Genomic DNA, 24007 nt, shown 5'->3' on the forward strand with positions numbered 1-24007 from the left:
TGGCTCTTGCAGACATTTAGCCAGTTGACATGATTCTCAGAACCTTGAATGGCTTGGGACTTTTAAGAGGGAGAGACAAATGTAGTCTGTAACTGTCCCTCCCTTAAAACATCCTTCTACATGACCCTCATTACTCTCCACATTCTCTGAACTCACTCACTGACCTGTTGATCTCTCCACCCCTTTTTCTTCCCTGTACTCAGTCCTCTCCCACTGAGAGTCCATTCTCTCTTCTCTTACCAAGGCTACATTCCCACAGATCATGAGACTCATGTTCTTGGTGAAATCCCCCTCTATATCCATCAGGGGTGGATGCTGACTGAGGGAGCCACTTAGCACCAGGCACTGTGGCTTGTGGCGAGGAAGACAGAGATAATGTTCAAAGCAGTGGTCAGCTCTTTCCCACCCATGGGAGGATTTTAGAGAAGATTTTAAAGAGAGAGCAAGAGTATGAGGCTTCTCCATGTCACAGCACGATGAAGGAAGCTGGTCCCTGGGGCATCTCTCCTGCCATGGAGCACCCCCTCCTCAGAGAACCCTGATCTCTCTACCCCACTAGAATTCTGTTTCTTTTTTCTCCCTTGTTCCTCCCAGATTTTAGGAAGCTGGTTTCCTTTTATGTCTAGAGCAGGGACTGAAAAACTCAATCCAGCAAGAACTAGTCATATCAAAGAATAAAGTAGACCAGCTGGGACCTGTGGCAACACGGAAGGCACCTGCCCCGGCCCATGGGACAGCAGTACACAGTTAAGTGTGTCATGTGGGATGGAGGCCTGGGACTACCAGATGCATGTAAAATGTTGGTGATTATTTTTTTAATTGAAAATGCTGTGCAATCTGAACAAAACTCACTTATTTGCATGCAAGATCCAATTCAGAGGCTACCAGTTTCCAACCTCTGGTCTAGAGACTCCCTCACCATAAGTTTTTCATATGGTCCTGAATGTTGGTCAGGCTCACTGAGTAAGACAGTGTCTTGTGGTAGGTGCCTAAATGGACCAACGAGCCCAGTTCACATCTGTGCAGAGGAGGAGGTGTTGCAGAGTGATCAGAGGTGGGCCCTCTATGGTCAGATAGGAGAGGAAATGAAGATTTACTGTTGGTAGTTCTGGGCTTCTTAAGGGGGTCAGCCTCTTGCTGTACCTCACTCCCTTATCCACCGGCTGACCACTCCCTAGGCTTCTTGTAGAATGGGTAGAGCAGCAGCAGAAGGATGAGCAACAGAGCAATGAGTGCTCCCACAAAGTGAAGATGAACACAATGTGCAGGTAGAGCAGAGCCTAGGCAGGAGAGCCAGGGACTGTACCAGGGAAGGAAGGGTGCCAGCCTACAGGGGAGAGTGAGTGCAGCCCATTCCCCATCCAAGCCTCAGTACCACCCACCCTCGTACCCCAAGGATGCTCCTCCAACTCCCCCAAATCCTCCTAGCCCTGGGTCGGACCCCAACACCTGCCCATACTAGCCAGGTGTGGAGGTGTGGAAACAGCCCAGGTTGACAAGGGCATAGGAGCAAAGGAAAAAGTTGGAGGTGATGGGAGCAGTGGTGTTCAGACAAGCTTTGGGAGAGGTGAAATGTTGGGGTCATTTTCCAAACTGGAGTCATAGGATTCACATCTGGAGAGTCAAGGGCATCATCCTCTGGCTTCCCTTTCCCTATACTCACTATTCCTTACTCCCCATTCCACCTTCCATCCACACCACTACCACCACCACTGAATAGGCAGATCTCTTTATCCACTCTCAATACTGGAGAGATGGAAAAGAGGCTTTAGGATCAGGCCTGAAAACTCAGGTCGGGGAGTGAGGGGCGCAGGATGGTGATTAATGAAGCCCCATGTGGAAGGTGGAAGTGGAATACTCACCAGTAAGGATGGAACCAACAGTGAGGAAAGTGAATGAATAGCCTTGCAGAGATTGTGTTCTTGCCATAGCCTTTCCCTAAAAAACCAATGACTGGGTGCAGTTTATCCTGGCACAGCCTCTATAAGAAGCCATTGTAATCACTGGGGAGGGTCCCAGGAAGAAGGAGAATGATAGCCTCCTACTCCTATATAGGCAGCAGGGAGTGTGGAACACAGAGGGAAGAGTTGAGGGAGCTTAGGGATCTTAACAGGAAGAAAGGATAGGAGGAAGAGGTGGGGGCTACCTGCATATAAAATGCATTGAATATGTCTGATGAATGCTCTTCCTCCTTTCATCACTAATACCCTAGCACCTCAGAGAGGCAGAAACCAGGGCGCTATATGTTATTCTGCATAGAAGACAGCAGTGGAGGGCCTTACCAATGGTGGCAGAGATGCCCAGGTGGGAAAGTGTGGCCCACATGATGGCAAGGAGGATTCCTTTGGTCCTGGAACAAAAGTTGAGCCATTAGTGGAGAGAAAGCATGTGCTCTATGCCTGGACATGCTTCTCCCCTGGTGGTCCCCAGAGATATTGGTCCCAGGGAATACCCCATGGTGGAGAGGAGATGGGAAATTTCCCCCCCAAAAAACTGCCCTCTGGACCATGCCACTATTTTCCAAAAAAAAATGCTTCCAACATAAAAATACAGAGAGAAAAGACGGGGTTTTGAAGAGCACCTCCTGGTCTTCATTCAGCCAAGATTATTACCCCTCTACCCAGATTAGCATCAGTTACTTAGGTGAGGCTGGGAAGAGTAAGAGAATTTTGCAAATTAGCCAGCCCAGGGACTTAATAGGACTCTCTGAGTGGTCTGATGGTCAATTTGCAATAAACATACAGAATCAGAAGTCAAGGGGTATTTTCCAAGGCGGTTTGGGCTAATGAGATCCCTGCTCCAAGGGGAGGTGACATTTTGAGCCATTTGTTCCCTTTAATGCATTCCTCATTTATTAGCCATCTTCCCACTATCTCACCTAGGTACCCAAAGAAGCCAGTGGCTTGTCTGCTGGGGTTGTGGGGAGGAATGTCCCAAGCTGGTAGTTGATAAAAGAGAGGAGAACAAGATAGAAAATTTGGACCTGGAATATCGTAGGTGGCAAAAAAAAAAAAAAAAAAAAAAGACAGGAGAAATGTGAGTGGAAAGTAGGGAGTAAGCATAACTCCACCTCCTCTCTCTCTTTGTCTCATCTTCACTCCTCTCCCATCCTCTATCTGCCTTTCCCACCTGCCTCTTCCATAAAAGAGTGTGACTTAATGGAGTCTTTTTCCTTCTTGCCTCAACCGAAATGTGGCCCCTCCCATTCCAGAGGAGTGAATCTCAAGATAGTAAGTACCTAGGAACAAGAAACAAATTTCTCATCTTGTAGTTTTATCTAGAATGAATCCTTACTGCCCCCTTGAAGAATTGACATGTGGAGGTTCTCCCAACAAAACCATCTGGTTTCAGGTCTGGGTCCCTGGAAATCTGCTCTGCCAGCTACACAAACACACATACACACAAACACACATCTCCCCACATTGGGCCACTCCCAGTCTAACTGGTTCTCACAGCCATCTCCCCAGCCTTCTCAATCACCCCCCCCCACCTCAATTCCCAGCACCTGCCTTAGACTTCCATGTCCAGAAAAACAGTCACAGTCACCACACCCACCACCCACAACTCATTTTCGGGATCCATGCTGCATTGCTGCACCTCATGCTCCTAGAAGGGCAGAATATAGAGATATGTGGGGCACAGAGATTTAACTGATTGACTTGATGCCTTCATCTGATTCTTAAAATAACTCATCCAGGTTGGAGTCACAAAAAGTGCAGGCTGGGTGGTTAGCTGGCTTGAGAAAAGGACACACCAAGGGAGGCAGTACCCTGAGCAGGTACAAAAGGGTGTCCATGAAGCCCACTGTGAACAAAGCCATGGCTACTGTGTTGCTAAAAGTGAAGATGATCCTGATGGAACCGTCAAGTCTGGAACCCAAGCTCTATGGGATAAGGAAGTATGTGCCACCTGATTAGGAGCCAGACTGTGGTTCCAGCAATTCCTTACAAGACTGGAGGCCCTCAGATAACAGAGTGGTAATAGACACATCAGCCTTGACCTTGCCATTGGTGGAGATGGCTGAGATAGGCTGGTGATAGTGACAGATGCTGAGAGCAGGATAATGAGCCACATAAGCCCTGGGGTAGAGATAGGAATGGGGCGCCTTTAATTAACTCATGCTGAGTCCTGGAATCCCTTTTGCCCAGCAGCGCAGTGATCCAAGGCAGCTGCAAGTAGAGGATGATGCCCCAGATGCTGAGCATGCAGCAGATCTGGTGGAGCAGGATGGTGAGGGAGAAACTGAGGTCCCCCTCAGCCCCTTCTTCCGTCCCTAGAGGTACCCTCTGAGAACTCTGGAGTGAATTCTTTCTCCGCCGCCTAGATCCTCAGCCTTTAGCAACCCTGAGCCACCATGACTACGGTGACCCAACAGAATTCCGGACCTGGCCCCACAGTCTCCCATCATCTTGGGAATGTGGCTTGGTGTGGGGATCCTCTGCAGAGACGGAAACCAGGCTAGCCCCTGACTGAGACAATACAGATGAAGCTGTCTCCAGCCAGCACATCAGCAACCAGGAAGAAGGCTGTAGACCTGGAGGTGCTGTGATGTTGGGTGTGTTAGTCTCAAGGCTTTAATGGAGAGTAGATGATGGCCCAGAGGAGAGGGTTTATCCAGTCCTGGTGTTTGCTCTGGGGCATGTGTCTCATTGTGGCACAGCAGCTGCTGCAGTCCCCATACCAAGGAGTTGGTATAGAATTCAGAGTGGGGCCCAGCATCCTTGGGTAGGTGGGGCGGGAGCAGAGACTGACCTTCAGTATATTTGGGTTCAAGATGCTGACCTCCTCTCGCTGGGAGGAATTCATGAAATGTCTGAACTGGAGGAGAGGGTACAGAGGCTGGTCACTATCACCCCTTTCTCCGGCCAGGACAGTGACTGGCAACCACTGGCTGCCTTTCTCTGTCAAACCATTTTGGGAAGTACAGCCCTGATCAGTAGGGTTACCCATGTGTCAAGTGGAGAGCAGGGGCCGCTCTGAAATCCAGAGGAGTGCTGTGACCTTCCTGCCCCTCCCCCACAGGAGCACCACCCCTCTCACCTGAGTCTCAAGGAACAGTCTGGCTTCACTCCCTGGTTAAATCCGCTTGTCAGGTGATTAGCTTTGAGGTGAATCTGTTCAGCCTGGACCAGCCTTTATGTTACCGGCCAAGGAAGCCCCAGCAGCCCTTGGCCTGTCCTGGGGAAGGGTGATCACTGCCCTCTCCACAAGGATACCTGCAACTGCATGGATTTAGAGGTCTCAGGATGAGAAAGGGGCACTGTCCCAGGCAGAGGGAGTGAATGTTGGTGTCCCGCCTCAAGCAGAGAATTCTAGAGCCCCCACAGCCCAGCTAGTCCAGGACTCCACAGCAGCAGGAGAGATCAAATCCACATTCCGCACTGTGTCCTCATCCCAACCACCAAGGTGTGTGAGGGGTAGAATCCTCTATACTCTGTTTTTATTCTTAAATATTTATTTATTTACTTATTTTTAGAGAGAGGGGTGAAAGAGGGGGAGACATCCATTGGTTGCCCTGGCAGGCCTCCAGCCTGGGCCACCCACAACCCAGGCATGTGCCCTGACTGGGAGTCAACCGGCAATCACTCAGTCCACTGAGCCACACCAGCTAAGGCTCTATACTCTTAAGAAGACAGAGGGCTGGGTTTCCCTCTCTCACCTACCCCAGGACATGGAGGAACCCCCTACTGGGGGTTGGTCACCTAGGATGGTAGCCCTGACTGCTCCCTTCACATTCCCCATCCACTCCAGGCTCCGGGGACGCAGCGGGGTTAAGTATGCATTTCACATCAGTACTGTTCACTCCAGGGTTCCAGCTTTATTGTGCACAGAAAATCAACAAAAGCCCAGGAATGACCCCAAACAGGTTCACTCCTCTCGCTCCATATTTCCGCAGGTCTACGCACTCCGGACTCTTCGCTTGCTCCCTTCAGCCTGGTCAGATTAACGCACCCTTTCTGTCCTGCTCACTGCACCCGATCTCCGCATCCTCCTTGGCATCCGAATTTGCCTCGCTCAGCAGCAGAAAAGGACCTAGAGGTGGAAGAGGGTAGGAGGCCACGTCGGGACGCGGCCCAAGGGGGTTGGGTGTCGGACTGCAGGCACCCGGAGCCAGACCCAAGCTTGCCAGCTCCGGCTATAATTAGCGGGTGCGGCTGCTGACGGCTGTGCGGGGCGAGTTCCCTCTGCTTCGTAGTCCGAAGCAGAGCAAGCTCAAGTTAGAGGGCAAGTGGAACGCTGGGGTCCTGGGAGGGTGACTACTGGGCTGGGGACAAGACAGGCGGGGTACGGCCCCGGGTACTGGATCTTCACACACGCTCCGTGCTCGCTTCGCTGCACATCCTGAGCCCCGCAGTTACACGGTGTAGCCTGGCTGCTTGAGCCTCGGAGTGGAGTGCGGGGTGGAAGGTGCGAGGAGGTGGACAGGCGGTGGTTTGAATGGTTTGAAGTGGGGAGAGACTGACACGCCGCCGGGCTGGAGACAGGGGTTCCTCCGACCTCTCTGGGTTCAGCTCTGACTCCCCTCCTTTCTTTCCTCTGGCATCTGTAGCAATCCAGTGAACTGGGGCCATGAGCCTCTCGGACTCCGAAACCTCGTCCCTCGGACCCGGGGCGCGTTTCCCTTCCTATCCCGAAGGATCGCCTTGACTTCCCTTTGCCCGGCCTGAGAAACGCCACCTGGCCTTGGACCCCGGACGAGGATCCTGGTTTGCCCCCCTTTCCTCTGGAAGAGCCTGGCCCCAGGTCCATGGCCCCAGGGAACCTTCCCTCTCCGGCCTTGTCCTTAGAGGAGGAGGAAGATGAGGACGAAGAGGACGCGGCGGAGCCGGAAGGGCTGCGCAGCGAGGAGCATCCGAGCCAGTTTTTCGCGGAGGCACAGCGGCTGCGGGAGCAGAGGTTGTTACTGGATGAAGAGGTGTCGGTCGCGGGGCGAGTGTACGGGGTGCATCGGGTGATCTTGGCCGCAGTGAGCAGCCTCTTTCGAGGCAGACTTCTGAGCGGCAGTGGTCCGCGACCCCCCTTCAGCCTCGGCGTGTCCCCCAGGGCCTGGGAGGCCGTGGTGACCTTTGCCTACCAGGGAGTGCTGAGCCCCGCCCCGCTGAGAGATGTGCTGGCAGCCGCAGAGGCCCTGGGAGCGCCCCGGGTGAAGGCGGCGGCCCAGCGGCAACTCCAGAGGGCTGGAAGCGCCCAGGACGATGTAGAGCAGCCCAACCAGGCAGAGGAGCTGAGAGAGAACCTGCGCAGCATCGAGGTCTTATACCAAGAGGGCGTCGGGTGTGACCTGGAGCTGGAAGCAGGCGGCTGTCGGCTGCGGGGTGAGGGCCTGTGGGACATTATATTACTGCAGGTGCAAATGCTACCGGAATGGTGTGTGAAAGCAGCAGGTGGTTTGATCCCTACTACAGTGGTTTTGATTCCTGCTGCAATGAGAATTTCCCTGGGGCGGGGGGGGGGGGGGGGGGGGGCTTTGGTGCCTCTCCTGATCCCCTGAGAGTGGGGCATGCGCAGTTGAGTTGTTTTCCTAGGAGCACTGATAAATTTAACTTGACTCTCCAGGCTGTGGCTTTCCCGGGGCCCAGTAACAAGGAATTAACAGCCAGCTGGCTGGAGCTAAGGTGCAGCCCATGCCAGTAGGACAAGCAGAAAGTGATGGCCTCAGGCAGGCATTAGCCAAGGGCTCTTCTTGGTATCTTCATTTTGGACACAGGAAAGCCAGAGGAACATGGTAGAAAAACTCTGTGTGTCCTTTCACCTAAATGTGCTTGACAGCTTGGCTGATGTGGTCCTACAGCTAATGAGCAAGGTCTGGTACTGTTTTGCCAGAATCTTAAGGCTACCAGACCATGGTTCTTTGAAGTTAATTCTGCTCATCACCAGGAAAGCTAAGGAGGGTTGAATAAGTTGAGTTCAGATTCCACTAACCTTTAGAGAGATGCTGTGTACCATGAATTGTTACATATGCCATCTCTTTTAATTCTCATTGAAAAGTAGTGCGGTAGGTACCATTTTTCCTAGGTGCAGATAACAAACATTAAACTAAGAGATATTAACTGGTGAGACCCAGGATATAAGCCTATATCCACTAGCCCAGCCTACTCTCATTAGGCCATGCATTGCCTCCTATGCAGCCAAACCAAAGGCTCATAGGAACTGGCAAATGGAGTTAAAATGCAGACACACAAATATTTAAATTAAAAGGGATTAGTTTCAAGATTATCTAGTTCAGCTCTTATACTTCACAGATGAAGAAATCAGACTTCAAAACTAGACCAAAGTCACTTAGCTACTGCTGGTCAGAGGAATGACTGGGACCCAAAGTGCTTCTGAGACTTCCAGAAGGAAAAGCATCCTGTCTTAGACAGTTTTGGCTGCTATAACAAAAACAGCAACAAAACAAAACACATAAACAAAACAACCAACCATAGATTGGGTGGTTTAACAACATAAATTTATTTCTTACAGTTCTGGAGGCAGAAGTTCAAGATCAGGGTTCTGCTATTGTCAGGTTCTGGTTAGGACCCTTTTCCTGGTTTGCAGAAAGGCACTTTCTCACTGTATTTTCACATGGGGTGGGGGAGAGAGAGAGATGGGTTATACTCTCATACCTAATCACCTCCCAAAAGCCCTACCTACAATATCATCACATTGGGGATTAGGGTTTAACATGAGTTTGGGGGGAGGGACACAAACATTCAGTCCATAGCAGATTTCTGATGTGTTTGTTATCATTTCTGATAACAGTAGATGGAGTAGATGGAGAGGGAATGTAAAATTCCCACTAGGGTTTGGAATTCAAACACTGTTTTCATTTCCCTAATAGACATTCCAACTTAATGATGGGAACCTGTCACTTAAAATTTTAGAGACAAATGATGACTAGGAGGAGGAATACAAATGGTTGTTAGCTCTTCAACAGTTGGCTTTGAGCTAAAGGTTGATTGATAATATGGAAGATGCGACGGTTTACCTGCTTCGAGAAAGGCTGATTTTTCCCAGGCGATACACTGTATCTGAAAGCCGTCATTGATGTTTACCACTTGGGAAGCACCGAGCCACTATGGGTTGCTTAAAAAGGCAATTGAAAGCCATATCAACATCACCTCCCATTGGAGACAAGCAAACATGCCACCGTTGGTCAAAGCAGCCTGAGGCTCATAAGCCTCACTGGGAGCTCGGCCCTATGTCACCTGCCTGAGAGGACTTTTAGCAGCATTTCCCCCTCTTTTTATATGAAGCATTTTAAACAAATAGCAAAGTAAAGAGAATATTAAGATGAACACCCTTCACCATATTTAACAATTAACATTTTAATTTATTTGCAAATTTGTGACATTTCACTCATAAAATACTTGGGTATGTTTCTCTTTAAAAGAGGATATTTTCTCATTTAACCACAATACCTTTATCAAATCTAATAAAATTAACAATAATTCCTTAATATCACCTAGTCCACATTGAAATTTCCCTGCTAGTCCAAAAAAAAGTCTTTTAGAACTGGGTTGCTCAATCTGGGAGCCAGTCAAGGACTGTGCTGTACTCATAAGTATGTCTCTTAAGGTTTCTTTATTCTTGTACAGTCTGCTTTCTCTTTTTTATGACTTATTGAAGAACAAGGTTAGTTATTTTCTAGGTTTGAATGCATTTGCCCTCACGGTTTTGTTTAACTTATTTCGTTAGTCTCTCAATTTCCTATAAATTTGAATTTAGAGCTAAAGTCTTAATTAGATTTAGGTTAAATATTTTTGTCAGAGTGCTCCATAGATGATGCCAAACACCTCAATTTGAGTTATGTTAGGAAGCATATAAAATCTAGTTGTTGAGCAGCATTATTTCTTAACAGGAGAGTAACAGTGTCCTGAGGGCCATACAGATAAGCTGGGTATCAATACACAAGTATGCTCAGAGCAGCCTGACATCAATGGCAGTGGATGGTAAAGATCTGCCCAGAAAGCCACTTCATGGAAATAGAAAATAAATCACTTTTTCCTAGGATGCAATTTTCTTATCTTAAAGAGACTAACTGAATTAGTTTATGATTCCATAAACTATACCAAGATGCAGAGTGGGGATGTGCATATGAAAGCTAGAACACATGGGAAATCTTAATAACTAAATCTTGGGCAAGAGGAGATGGTAGGCCAAGTAGCCTGGCTCATAACCATTCCTAAGTGTCATAACACTTTCTGAGTAAAATCTGATGAACAGAATGGCTGATGTTGGTGGCTCTTAAAATTGTAAAAGAAAGAGTTTTATTCTGTGCACAATAGAGAGAGACCTATATAAGTTGCACATTGTGCCCCCTCTTTTTTAATTTATTGGTTTTAGAGAGAAAGAGAGGAAGGGGGAGAGAAATAGAGAGCAAGAGAGAGCGAGACATTGATATATTGTTCCACTCACCTATGCATTCATTGATTGATTCTTGCCTGTATCCTGACTGAGGAGCTAATCCATGCCCTTGGCTTATAGAGATGATACTCTAACCAACTGAGCCTATTCTGTGCTCCCTTTTAGCAAATGTTCTCTATAGCATTTTCTCAACTTGATCCATCAGACTTTTTTTCTTATTGACCTTGATCAAAAAGACTAAAGCAATGTTTATCAAAGTGTCTTCAGGCCACTAGCAATGAGTCATGCAGGCTGCTTGAGAATGTTAAAATATAAAAAGCCTAGGAACTTCATTCAGAGATACTGAATCAGCATTTCCAGGGGTGGATTCCTGAAACCTGCATTTTAACAAGCACCACATGGGCCCTGGCTGGTGTGGCTCAGTGGATTGAGTGCCAACCTGCAAACCAAAAGGTCGTCAGTTTGATCCCCAGTCAGGGGATATGCCTGGGTTGCTGGCCAGGTCTCCAGTTGGGGTTGTGCGAGAGACAACCGATTGATGTTTCTCTCACACACCTGCGTTTCTCTTCCTCTTTCTCTCTCCCTTCCCTGCTCTCTAAAAATACTTTAAAAACATGATGCACACCAGTTTGGCCTGTGGCCTTGGGTGGTTGGCCCAAAGTTGGGACAGTGCCTAGCAGTTTGCAAAATGCTGGATCCCCCTCTGCTTCTTCTCCCTCTTCCAGTGCATCGAGCAGCCCTGGCATGCGGCAGCGAGTTCTTTGGGGCCATGCTCCTGAGTGGGATGAGGGAATCCCAGGGCACAGAGGTGTCTCTGCATACCATCTCTGCCCAGGACCTGCGACTCCTTGTCTCTTTTGCCTACTCTGGGGTTGTGCGGGCAAGATGGCCAGGACTGCTGAGAGCTGCCCAGGCTGCTCTGCAGTACCAGAGTTCTTCCTGCCTGGCTCTGTGCGAGAGAGCCTTGGCACGCAGCCTCAGCCCTGCCAGTTGCCTGGCTCTCTTCCCCATGGCTGAAGCCCCCGGATTGGAGAGACTCTGGAGCAAAGCTCGTCACTACCTCCTCACTCACCTGCCTGCTGTAGCTTTGTGCCCCACTTTCCCTTCTTTACCGGCTGCTTGTCTAGCTGAACTCCTGGATAGTGATGAGCTACACATGCAAGAGGAATTTGAGGCCTTTGTGGCTGCACGGTGTTGGCTAGCTGCCAACCCTGAGACCCAGGAGCCAGAGGCCAAGGCCCTGCTTCAATGTGTCCGCTTTGGCCGTATGTCCACCAGAGAGCTTCGGAGAGTACGGGCAGCTGGGCTCCCTCCACCCCTTTCCCAGGACTTGCTGCATCAATTGATAGTGGAGTCTGAGGTTCCAGGTAAAGAGAGGCGGAGGGAGCCTGACCAGGCTTTAGTAGTGATTGGCGGAGACGGGATCAAATCTGACTTGTCCTCAACGCAGCCATCCCGAGGAGTGTGGTGGGCCCGGGCTTTCCGCTGCGGCATAGGACTTGTTCGAACTGTGGAGTGGGGGCGGTTGCCTGCCCTGCCTGCCCCAGGGCGCCTCCGGCATGGGGCTGCAAGCCTAGCAGGAAATGAAATCTACGTGTGTGGGGGACAGGATTACTACTGCGACTTCAACACCTTGGCTTCGACTCTCAGGTATGACCCTCTTCAACAGGAGTGGTAGACCCCAAGTTGGGCAGCTGAGGGAAATTGCTGGCCCAGTCAAGCACATACTCCCACAGTCACTATTCCCATCTCTTGTCACACTGTGTACAGGTGGGACTCCAGTCAAGAAGACTGGGAGGAGATGGCACCTTTGTACCAGGCTCGGAGTTTTTTCCCTCTGGTAGCACTGGATGGACTACTTTATGCCCTAGGTGGACGAGCCAATGGCGTTGCCCTAAACTCTGTGGAGACCTATAACCCTGAGCTCAATGTCTGGAGGTAAGCAGGGAAAGGGCTGCGGTTCCAGGCATCAGGGAAAGACTAGGAGACTTGGAAGGGGAGAGTTGAGGGTGATTGTTGCCTGATCATGTGCCTTGTTCTTCCTCAGGCCAGCACCTGCACTTCCGGCACCACGCTTTGCCCATGCAGCAGCCATTTTGGAGGGCCGATTGTACATTAGCGGTGGCTGCAACGGGACTGGCCAATACCTGGCCTCGTTGCTGCACTATGACCCCAAACTTGAGAAGCCAGGGACACTTCTGAGCCCTATGGGCATACCTCGAGCTGCCCATGTCATGGCTGCTCTGGGTGGGCGGTTGTATGTAGCAGGTGGGCTAGGTGAGACTGGTGACCTGCTAAGCTTTGAGGCCTATGAACCAAAGACTGATAGCTGGACTCGCTTGGCACCCCTGCCCTCCCCACATGTGGGAGCTGCAGGTGCTGTACTGGAGGGGGAACTCCTGGTGCTAGGGGGCTACAGCCACCTTACTTATGCCCTCTCCTACCTTATCCATGCTTACTGTCCTGGCCTGGGCCGATGGCTCTGCCTGGGAACTCTGCCAAGGGCTCGGGCTGAGATGCCTGCCTGCATCCTCACACTGCCCACTGTGCAGCACATAGCTTTAGGTCCCACACAGCACCAAACTAAACCTGCTGGGTGAGGCAGGAGCAGCAGCAGTGGATGGGGGAGGAAGGGAGAAGTCACATCATGAGACAAGGACAGAGATGATGGGGTGGGGGGAGAGAAGGCTTTATTCATGATATATATATTTTATTTTAGTACAATGCTTTACAACTCATAAACTGCTTTTGAATATATGACTTTTGTGAAAGAAAAGGTGGCTCTAGAATTCCTGGGGAAAAGGCATTGAGAAAGGGGAGTAGCTGAATACCTAGGTAAGGAGAGGAGACCCAGGAGCAACTCTGCAAGATTTAGGGACTCTGGTATTATTCTTAGCGGGAAAAGTATATCTAACTGGGAAGACAGTCAAGAAACTCCTGTAGCCAGGGTGTATGGGCCATGAGAAGAGAGCTGGACAAATGGTGATTCTGACCCATGGACCAAGGAGAAAAACATGGAAAGGCCATCCATGAGTTTGAGGAGTCGGGAAGGAGGACTATAATTGTTCAGCACTTCCTTTTCCCAGGCTTTGCTCCTCTCTACTATCCAGTTGCTCGGACACCTGAACCCTCTTGACAATATTCTTTCTCAGGTAACTTGTGGGTCCAGCCTAGTGTTTCCTCATCGTGGACACCACAGAATGCCCCTAGGAGCCTCTTGGTTTTCAGTCTGAGGCAGAAGTTCTGTCTGGAGCTGGCACAGCACAGGGGCCTGAGGTGCCAGAGCGATGAGGTGGGGAGTGCTGTATGTGGGGAAGATGAGGAGGGCAGAGGCAAAGTGGAAAAGGGATGATGCAAGGTCTGAGAGGATGGGGTGGAAGAACTCAGAAGCCTACCTGGCTTTTTTCCTTCCCTCTGGAGTGAATTGAGGGATTAGGAGTGAAAAGAGACAGTTCTGTGAGGTTGTGCGAGGAAGTGGTAAGGAGAAGAGTGAGAGGCAGAGACCTGGAAAATTGATTTTCCTCCTTTCTGTGCCCTTCCTCCAGACTTTTCTGAATCCATTTCCCTTTTCCTTGGCCAGGAAACACTGAGTCAGATTCTTTCCCTCTCACTTCCTCTACCCTGCTCTTCCCTTTTTTCCTTCTTTCTTTTCTCTCCTCATTTCCCCATCACACTTATTATCTTACTACGTGCCAGATGCTATATCAGAAACTAAGGATACAAAGGCGAGAGAGCTCCTGACGAGCAGACAGACTTGTAAGCATATACAAGTTTTTCAGTGGACTTAGAAGTGCTTTACAGCTCATTAACTGCCTCATACCTTATGCCTCTCATACATATTGTATTGTACTTAGTGGGATGAGAGCCCAGAGGATGGAGATGGAGGAGTGAACTCTGCCCAGGGAAGGCTTCTGTTACAGAAGGCATCATTATCAGATGGGTGTAATGGATCTTCAAGACTGTCTGATTCACCAGTCAGAGAAGGAGGAAGGCATTCCTATCAGTGAAAGGAAGCAAGTGGAGAATGTAATACCCTGCATCTTCATAAGCAAGGGGGAAGTCAGAATTCCAGCGATTCTTCAGAGAATTCTGCTGCTGTGGCCGCCTACTGTCTTCTCTGGAGCCTTTTTTGAAGACAATGGCTTTCTCTTAATAATTGTATATGCCCTCCCTCCACAGCTCCCCTAAATCTTTCCTGCCTGGCATTTCAATTTCTGAACCCTGAGCAGCTTAGGGCAAAGAAGGACACATTCTTTGCATAGACCAATCTTCTATTATCACTGTTTGTTAAGCTCTCACACTCCTATGGATGAGATGAAGGAACCTCCCTCAGAGGTACTGGCCCCAGAGGTAGTCGGAAAAAAGATTTTTTTTTTTTGTTTCATTATTTTATCAAGTTTTTTTTCTAATACTGTTTTGGAACATAGTTAAAAATGAGGAGGGGTATATAATAATATATGAGAAAAGAAAGATTGAAGAAGACAGGGAAGAAAGAAATTGGAAGCATTGAGAAACTATAAGAATTAAGTCTTTAGGGTTAAATGTGAACACTTTTTTTTATGATTTGTAAACAAACAGGAGCTTAAATAAACGTTTCACCATGATTGGATCATTCTTGGATAAGTTTCTTTATCATAAAAAGCACTTAGAATTCCCTGTAACTTGACTTCTATCATCACCACAATACTGAAGCCATCCTCCCTCATTGTTACTGTGACCTACTTCGCACCAAATCAAATGACGTAAGGCCATTCTCATTTTTCTTCATCTTTTTGTAGGAATTTACTGGCTTGAAAACTGGCTCTTACTCTAAAAATGTCTCCTCCCCTGGCTCCAGATATAGCACACTCTCCTGAGCTTTCTCTTACTTCTCCAATCTGAAGAGGTGACAGAAAGCCAAATAATAGTGTCCAAGAGGGCATGGCTCTATCCCAGGTGGAACTGACAGCAAAGGGCATGAAAGTATACAGATGGGAGCAGTCAGCTGTAGAGGTCTATGGCTTTTGTTATTTGGTTTTAAAAGTGGAGAATGGAATGAGAAAAGAGGAGGTCTCTCATTTGAAAAAGGACCCCGAGCAGAATCTTGATCACTGAGCAATATCGAACTCCTCTCGTTCACCGCACCTTGCCCCGCTTCCTCCGCTACCATGTCTGACAAACCCGATATGGCCAAGATTGAGAAATTTGATAAATCAAAATTGAAGACAGAAATGCAAGAGAAAAATCCACTGTCTTCCAAAGAAACTATTGAACAGGAGAAGCAAGCAGGCAAATCGTAATGAGGCCCGCACCACCAATATGCACTGTACATTCCACAAGCACTACCTTCTTCTTTTCTTTCTTTTAGCTGTTCAACTTTGTAATATGAAAAGACATTGGACAAGTTCAAATGACTGCTGCCCCTTCTCACATCAGAGAACTTTTGAGAAAGTAGGCCACACCTGCCTCTCCCATCTGCCTGTCCAGCTGTCAGGGAAAGGAAAGAACTTGCATGTTGGTGAAGGAAGAAGCTGGGTGGGATGACAGTGAAATCTAGACTAAAAACCAAGCTGGTCCAAGGTGTCTTGCAGGCTGTAAAATGCAGTTTAATTGGAGTGCCTTTTTTTTGTTGTTGTTAATGTGATTTTAATTTTTGGAATGTACAATTTTTTAATATGCAAATAAAGTTTTAAAACCTGAAAGAAAGAAAGGAAGAGAACAAGAAAGAAAGAAAGAAAGAAAGAAAGAAAGAAAGAAAGAAAGAAAGAAAGAAAGAAAGAAAAGGAAGGGAAGGGAAGGGAACGGAAGGGAACGGAAGGGAAGGGAAGGGAGAAAGAATGGACCCTGGTCAATGATCCACTATTGAGTGAGAGGGACTTGACATAGGCCACTTGGGGCTCTAATAACCAAGTGGACTGAGATTCAGGGTAGAATTTTGACCCCAGAAGGGCAATATAGTAAGAATCAGAAATTGAAGCAGAAACCATTCCTACATACTGGGAAATCATAGCAATCCAGGGGTTAGGCTAGAGCTTGGTGAATGTGTAGAGGCCCAGGCTAGAGCTTGGTGAATGTGTAGAGGCCCAGGATTCTTATCTTTGTTAAATCAGATAATGAGTCAAGGTGTTTTAGATATTCCCATTCTGGCTCCCCAACACTCTCCCTTCAAATTCTTTTGTGCGTGAGGGTAAGCTTTCGTTTATTGCTCCCATCTTTTCAAGAATGTCCCAAAAACTAATAGACTGGTATGTAGGTTAATGTTCAGTACCAATAAGTGTGTTGTACTACAAAGATCCTTTGTCCCCTATGCTTAATTCTGGGTTGTCTGTGTTATTTTTTTACCTCATTTTATGCTCCTCTTCAGAAAGCTCACCTCTTCTCTATCTCAAGCCTTAATGACTCTCCCGGGTTTTTTTTGTTGTTGTTGTTCTATTACAGGGGTCCCTATGTTCCCCCATTGCTGTCCCCTGCCCAGCCCACCTCCCCCTTCTCCCACAGTCTATCCCCACCCTGTTGTCCATGTCCATGGGTCATTTACATTAGTCCCTTGACTAGACCCTTTCCCTTCTTAGCCCCCTTACCCCCATCCCCCCTCCACTCTGGCCACTTGTCAGTCCCTTTTTCCTAGACATGAATCTTTGTAATCATCTTGAGTTTGTTCTCCCCTTACCTTTTTCTTCCCTTGATTGATCATGTAATTCTGAACTACTGAAATAGAAACCTAACTTGTGTATTGTTTCAATACTTTTTTCTGTCAAATTCACTATATATATTATGTCCTGGACACCTGGAAAATTGATAGCAGAAAAGGTGTAAAAGTGGAAAAAGAAAAGGAGCTTAAAAAGGTCACATGAAACTCCTCCTACCATTATGTACCTAGACAGACCGTCTGAGCTGTAAAAGCACCAATGTCCTACCAGAAGAGTGAAAAATTGCACAGAAAGACTGTTTAATAGAATCATGGAATGAAGAGAATTTGGAGACCATGTACTTCAACCCCTTCCTTATATAGTGTAGGAAGCCAAGGCATGCAGCAGTCTGAATAATGAAGAGGAAGGCTTTTCATGAGTGCATTCTCCAAGGACCAAGAGGCTGAGTGGGACAAACATCACAGGTTAGCTCTATGGGCAGGACAGTCATATTACTCCTTCAGGGGCACAGACTACATTCCAAATCGCGGCAAGCCCTTGTAATCAAGGCGTCATAGGTGGAAAAGTGTGAATTTACCAAAACTCCTGGTAATACAATCATATATGTATACACACATATACTATTCACATGCAGGCATATGTGTATATATTCATGAATACATGTAATACATATCATTAGTGGTGAGGTTATAGTTTTTTTTCTCTGAGAGCCAAATGCTCATGGTACTATTAGTATCACTGATAATGATGATTCAAGTTTAGAATAATGAAAAGAAGTACATATAGCTTGAAAGTGTGTATTGAATTAGAACCAATAATTTGGGTTTGAGCTCCCAAATGATTGCTGTTTTGGTAATGATGAGTAAGTCCCTTAATCACTTTGAATACCAATATATTAATCCATAAAATAGGCATAACATCTATACTATAAACATCATAGTGTTATTACAGTCATGAGCCCCAGAGCTTGGGACAGTCCTAAGCTCCTCTCAGACACATTTGGAAAAGTGTACCCTGGTAGTCTGTAAATCAAGTTCCCATGCCACATCCTTTAGGTCAGCAAGCTAGACAACGCCAAGCAAGATGGCTAAGTGTGCGGTGGTGAAAGGCTCCTGAGACCATGAGGGCCATGCAGAGGATTACAAGGTTCATCCCCAACTACTCCAGCCTCACACTGCTCCTGAGTCCAGTTCATCTGTACTCTAGCTGTGGCCAAAGCATTTAAGAAGCTAGAGGTCTTCTAACTATACAGCAGCTTGACTCATTACCATAGGCAATCCAAGCCCCAGTACATACTTTTCAAGCAAACTGTCACTAATGAAAGCCAACTCTCTCACAAGAACTGCTTTTTTAGGTTATAGCTCACACTGTTTTAAGTGCTTGCTATGTGCCAGGCAGTATGCTGAGTGCTTTATATACATTAACTCATTTAAGTGCTACTACAACCTATAAAAGTGACTACTGTTATTATCCCCATTTTACTGATAAGAAAACTGAAGCTTTGAGGAATGAATTTATTCCCCCAAGGTCACGCAGTTTGTAAATGTTGAGCATGCATTTAAACTCAGGTAGAAGGACTTCAGAGCCTACTTTATTATTATTGTTTTTTAAATTATGCCACTATTCCAGTATAGATCCACCTCCATGGAGGTGGCAGCGTTAATTCATGAAACTCACACTTGGAAACTCATACAAGTGGGAGCAATTAAAAGGTATAAATGGCATTGGAGGCTTAGAGACATGGTCTTGAGGAGTCTAACATCCAACTGCTATAACTAGCTGTGAATTTCAAAGATGTTCAGCCAGAGAAAGGTTCTTTTTCCTTCCAATAGTTTGTTTTCTTTACTAGAATGTGTGAGCCAGGGATTGTTATGAATATGATACACAAGGTAAAACTTTTTTTCTCCCCCTTTTTTTAGAGAGATGGGATGGAAGGGAGACATGAGAGGGAGAAAAACATCTATCAGTTGCTTCTCAAATGCCCCCAAACTGGACCTGGCCTGCAACCCAGGCATGTGCCCTGACTGGGAATTGAACCGACAACCCTTTGCTTTGTGGGATGATGCCCAACCCACTGAGCCACACTGGTCAGGGCATGAGGCGAAGGTGAATCTTTTCAAATGAAGGGTCTTGACTGGCCCCTTTACTTTATCAGCATCATCTGATCTTATTGCAGACTCAGGACCAGTCTCTCACTCCGTTCAGGGTTTATGAGATTACCTACCTTATTTTCTTCTGCAGCCTAGCATTTCACAACTTAGCAATAAAAGAGCAGGATTTTAACATAAATCTGCTGGACTCCAGAGTACATACTTAATTACTAAACTATATTATGCCATTTCCACTCCCATTTTAGATTACTCTAACATAATGCCCAAGTATTCCAATCCTCCTGGGACTATCCTAATCCACATATTTTGTTTCATTATTCCTACTGGCCATTAAAATATTCCCCCAAAGTACACTATGTTGACATAAAAAGTTTACTTTGAAATGCCCCATATGCCCAAGAGTTAGCACTCAAATCCTGTGTGTTATCAGGTGTCCTGATCATGTTTCTATTATGATTACTTCTTGGAAACAAGTCTGTACTCCTCAGGTAGGCCCTGTCTTCAAAGACTTGTGAACTGCTGACATACACTTTTAATGTGTTCATGAAAAAGGCCTCCAGGGTAACAGTTTATTTTAATAGTGGCCTTATGTAGGCAATACTGTTAAAAAAAGTCAAAGGAAGCAGTTGCTATTATGGCCAAGCACTGGACTGGGAATGGCTGTCCAACCTGAGCAAATCATTTGAACCTTTTGGACTAACTGTCCAGTGAGAAATGAATGAGCAGTTAGTAAAGTGATACCAGCTATTTGTCTCCACCTGCTAAACTGTGGCTAGCAAGCTATGGGCAGGATTCTTCAGGGGCTGTTTAGAGCCTCTAGGTTCATTAGTCCACAGCATGGAACTCACCTTCTCAGGCCCTCACAAAAGGCAGTGCTAAGAAATTATCTGATTGAAATGTGTTCTAGTCTATAGATCAAACAGTTACACTTTCTCTTTATGTATTTGCCAAAAGCTAAAACAACCATACCAGCCGCTCATCACCTGAGTGACTGCATAGGTCAAGCAGGTCTCCAGTAGCCTCCAGAGTGTGCCTAAGAAAGGGAGTTCAGAAGCTAGGGCTCTGATAATGAGGTTGGCTACAGTGCCTGGCCATAGTAACTTTTGCAGTTAATTTGGGTAGATTTCTATTGTGGCTACACCTAGAATGTTGCCATCCCAAATATGTAAGGAGCAAATGGGGAACATAACTGTTGACTGAGTTTTAGACAGCAGTGGTTATTAAGTACAAATACTCTTTAGCAAATGCCCAAAGAGGGCATGAAAGTTGATATTGAAATTTTATGCAGACTTCCAGTAAAGTTGGCAGTGTAGGCAGACATGGCTTGCCTCTTTGCACAACCACATCAAAATTACAACTAAAATATAAAACAACCATGACTCAGAACCATCAGAAATTGAGTTGAATGGACGTCTGACAACTATGGAATTAAAAAAGCCACATCCATCCAGACTGGTAGGAGGGGCACAGATGCAGAATGGGCTCCTCACACGTGTGGTGGATAAAAACTCAGGAGTGATATCTCGGGAGCAAGGAGTCCCAGCCTCATACCAGGCCCCTCAGCCCAGGGTTCCAGTGCCACGAAGGTAAGTCCCCACAACTTCTGGCTGCAGAAACCAGCAGGGATTGAGTTGGTGGAAGAAACTGCTGGACCCTGAAACAGTTCTTCTTAAAGAAGCCACACATGGACTCACCTACTCAGACTCACTCCCTCTGAGCTCCAGCACCAGGGTAGCAGCCTGAAAGGCACTGGTGGCACACAGGGAAGAACTGAAGTGTCTGGCATCAAGCTGAGAAGAGGCCATTGTCCCTTTTCTAAACCCTCCCCACACAGACAGCCAGCAAGCTGGTGCCATATCGAGACTACATCAACCTGGCTAACACTGTTTGAGCTGCCTTGCAGATCCTGAGAGACTCTGCCCCACCCAACTCTTGGGCCCACCCAAGCTGCTTTTTCATATGAATGGCTGGTCTTGGCTCATGCTTCACAACTTCCTAAATCCTATCAAAAAAGCAACTGGCTTCAGTGAGCCCCAGGCCCAGTACTAGCAGCAGCCAGCCTAGATTCACAGCTTGGCTTCACCTGGGGATCTCCAAGTCCAGCACAAGTAGCAGCCATCTCAGATTGCTTTATAGCTCAGGAAGGGTGACCCTGGGAAAAACACAGGAGAGGGCTGACCTTGGCCTGCACCACCCAGGAAACCCCAGGGCCAGCACACCCAGTGGATAGCTATAGACCACAGCGGAACACCACCACCCTGCCCCTGCACAGCCGATCCTCCATGGAGGGTGAAGTTTGGTGGTAAGTGGTCACAGCCAATCCTTGCAGCTGACTGGCCTGGGTAAATCCCTCCCATTAATCTGCCAACATCAACAGCTCAACTACAAGAGGAGGGTGTACTCAGCCCACATGGATTGCACACCTTGGATGATAAGGGAGGCTGTACCACTGGACCCTACAGGGCACCTACTACATCAGTCCACACTACCAAGACACGGAGTCAAAGCAGCTTACCTAATACATAGAAACAAACACAGGAAGGCTGCCAAAATGAAGAGACAAAGAAACATGGCCTAAATGAAAGAAGAGATCAAAACTCTAGAAAAAGAACTAAATGAAATGGACATAAGCAATCTATCAGGTACAGAGTTCAAAACACTGGTTATAAGGATATTCAAGGAACTTAGTGAGGACCTGAACAGCATAAAAAATATTCAAAAAAAGGATACACTAATTGAAATAAAGAACAATTTACAGAGAAACAAAAGTAGAGAATCAAATCAATGATATGGAACATAAAGAAGCAAAAAAGTACCAATCAGAACAACAAGGAGGAAAAAGAATCCAAAAAAATGAGCATAGTACAAGCAGTCTCTGGAACTTCAAGAGGTCCAACATTCACATCATAGGGATGCCAGAAGAAAAAGAGTTAGAAATTGGAAATCTATTTGAAAAAATAATGAAAGAAACCTTCCCTAATTTGGTGAAGGAAATAAACATTCAAGTCCAGGAAGCAGTCCCAAACAAGATGGATGCAAAGAGGACCACTCCAAGACACATCATAATTAAAATGCCAAAGATTCAAGATAAAGAGAGAACCTTAAAAACAGCAAGAGAAAAGCAGTTAGTTACCTACAGGGGAGTTCCCATAAGACAGTCAGCTGATTTCTCAAAAGAAACTTTGCAAGCTAGAAGGGATTGGCAAGAAATATTCAAAGTCTGAAAAGCAGAGAACTACAGCCAAGATTGCTCTACCCAGCAAAGCTATTATTTAGAATCGAAGGGCAGATAAAGAGCTTCCCAGACAAGAAACTAAAGGAGTTCATCACCAAACCATTATCATATGAAATGTTAAAGGGACTTATATATGGAAAGATCAAAACTATGAACAATAAAATGGCAAAAAATACATATCTATCAACAACTGAATCTAAAAAACAAACTAAGCAAACAAAAAGAACAGTGACAGAATTGTGGATGGAGAGAGCATTTTGATGGTTGCCAGATGGAAGGGGGTGTAGGGGAATGGGTGAAGAGGCAAGGGGATTAAGAAGTACAAATAGGTAGTTACAGAATAGCCAAGGGGGTGCAAAGTACAGTATAGTAAATGGAGTAGCCAAAGAAGTTATACTCACGACCCATGAACATGAACAATGGTGTGGGGATTGCTTGAGGGAGTGCGGGGCGCTCAGTGGAGATGGAGCAAAGGGGGAAAAAATCAGGACAACTGTTAGAGTATAATCAATCAAATATAATTGTAAAATATTTTTATGCAAAAGACAGAACATATGAAACCAATATCTTAAATATGTTCATTGTCTTATGTCAGAACCTCTTCCCAGTCCCTCTATAGGCTGAGAAATAGGGCCATTTCTCTGAGTACAAAGACAAGATACTAGGACTTAAGGGAGAGAGGGAGTAATGAACCTTATATATAACTACAGTGTTTCTTTGTACTTGTCCACCTTAACATAGGGCTGTACAGCTATTAGGGAAATGTGACTTCACTGCATACATCCTAGGGGTTGGTTTGGATGTTAATTAATTTGACAATACCATAACAAACATTTGTTGAATGTCCAGATATATTTGCCACATAAATTGGCATCTATCTCAGTTAACCCACGTAGCAAAATGAGCAATTCCAATACAAAGAACTATTGCACAGTACTAACATGTTAGGAATTAGGTGATTTGAAAGGTTTAGGAGAGTAGGATGACAACCTAATCTGACGTAAACTAGCATTAAACATTGCAGGTCTGTTGTGCCAGCTATCTAATGCTGCAAAACAAACTGCCCCAAATTTAGTGACTTAAAACAACAATAATTTTCCTACATCTCTCATGATCTATGTGTCATTGGTTTCACTTAAATTTAGACAGTGTTCAGTTAGGTGATTCTTTTGTTCCATGTTCATTGATGGAAATTACGTGGTTGTACTAAAGTGGTCGATGGGCTGGTATGACGGGCCCAAGACAGCTTTGTTCACATGTCTGCTGCCCTGATGGGGATGGCTGGAAAGCTGAGTTCAGCTGAGACTAACTGAGGCACCTGTATGTGGTCTTTTCAGCATGACAATCTAAGGTAGTTGGACTTACTTGGCAACTCAGGGCTCCCAGAGGGAGTATTCCAGAGTCTTGTGTGGAAGGTCCAAGAAGTTTCCTTTGACCTAGCCTTGGAAGTCCCAGGATGTCACTTCTGCCACATATATTGGTTAAGCAAGTATTTTGGTCAGTCCAGATTCAAGAAATGAGAAATCAGATTCTACTTTTCAATGGGAAAAAAAAGCAAAGAATACATGGCCTCCTTTAACCTACCATACCCGGTAAGGAAGACTAGTTAGGGAAGGATGGCTCACAGGGGAACATGCCCCTTGAAGGAAGGTGAAGAGAGATGTTTGTAAATGTCAGAAGGCCAG

At 46.5% G+C, this 24007-nt stretch overlaps 2 protein-coding genes across 3 annotated transcripts; both read left to right on the forward strand.

Annotated features, from left to right (window-relative positions):
* The first annotated feature begins 6133 nt into the window (after positions 1-6133).
* Positions 6134-14725, forward strand: KLHL33 (kelch like family member 33). Of its 2 annotated transcripts, none has more exons than XM_090270364.1 (4): positions 6134-7316; positions 11073-11997; positions 12118-12285; positions 12395-14725. In XM_090270364.1, the coding sequence occupies exons 1-4, from the start codon at positions 6749-6751 to the stop codon at positions 12945-12947; spliced, it is 2214 nt and encodes a 737-aa protein (XP_090126490.1). In that variant the 5' UTR covers positions 6134-6748; the 3' UTR covers positions 12948-14725. The 2 variants fall into 2 exon arrangements, with proteins under 2 accessions (XP_090126490.1, XP_090126491.1); XM_090270365.1 differs by having other exon boundaries at positions 7303-7348.
* A 288-nt stretch (positions 14726-15013) lies between these two features.
* Positions 15014-16029, forward strand: LOC150016173 (thymosin beta-4-like). Its single transcript, XM_090270366.1, has one exon. It carries the CDS (start codon positions 15495-15497, stop codon positions 15624-15626), a length of 132 nt encoding a protein of 43 aa, XP_090126492.1. The 5' UTR covers positions 15014-15494; the 3' UTR covers positions 15627-16029.
* Positions 16030-24007: the final 7978 nt, after the last annotated feature.

The sequence above is a fragment of the Furipterus horrens genome, unplaced genomic scaffold, assembly GCF_987537825.1.
Source record: "Furipterus horrens unplaced genomic scaffold, mFurHor1.1.pri manual_scaffold_3, whole genome shotgun sequence".
In the NCBI taxonomy this organism is placed as follows: domain Eukaryota; kingdom Metazoa; phylum Chordata; class Mammalia; order Chiroptera; family Furipteridae; genus Furipterus; species Furipterus horrens.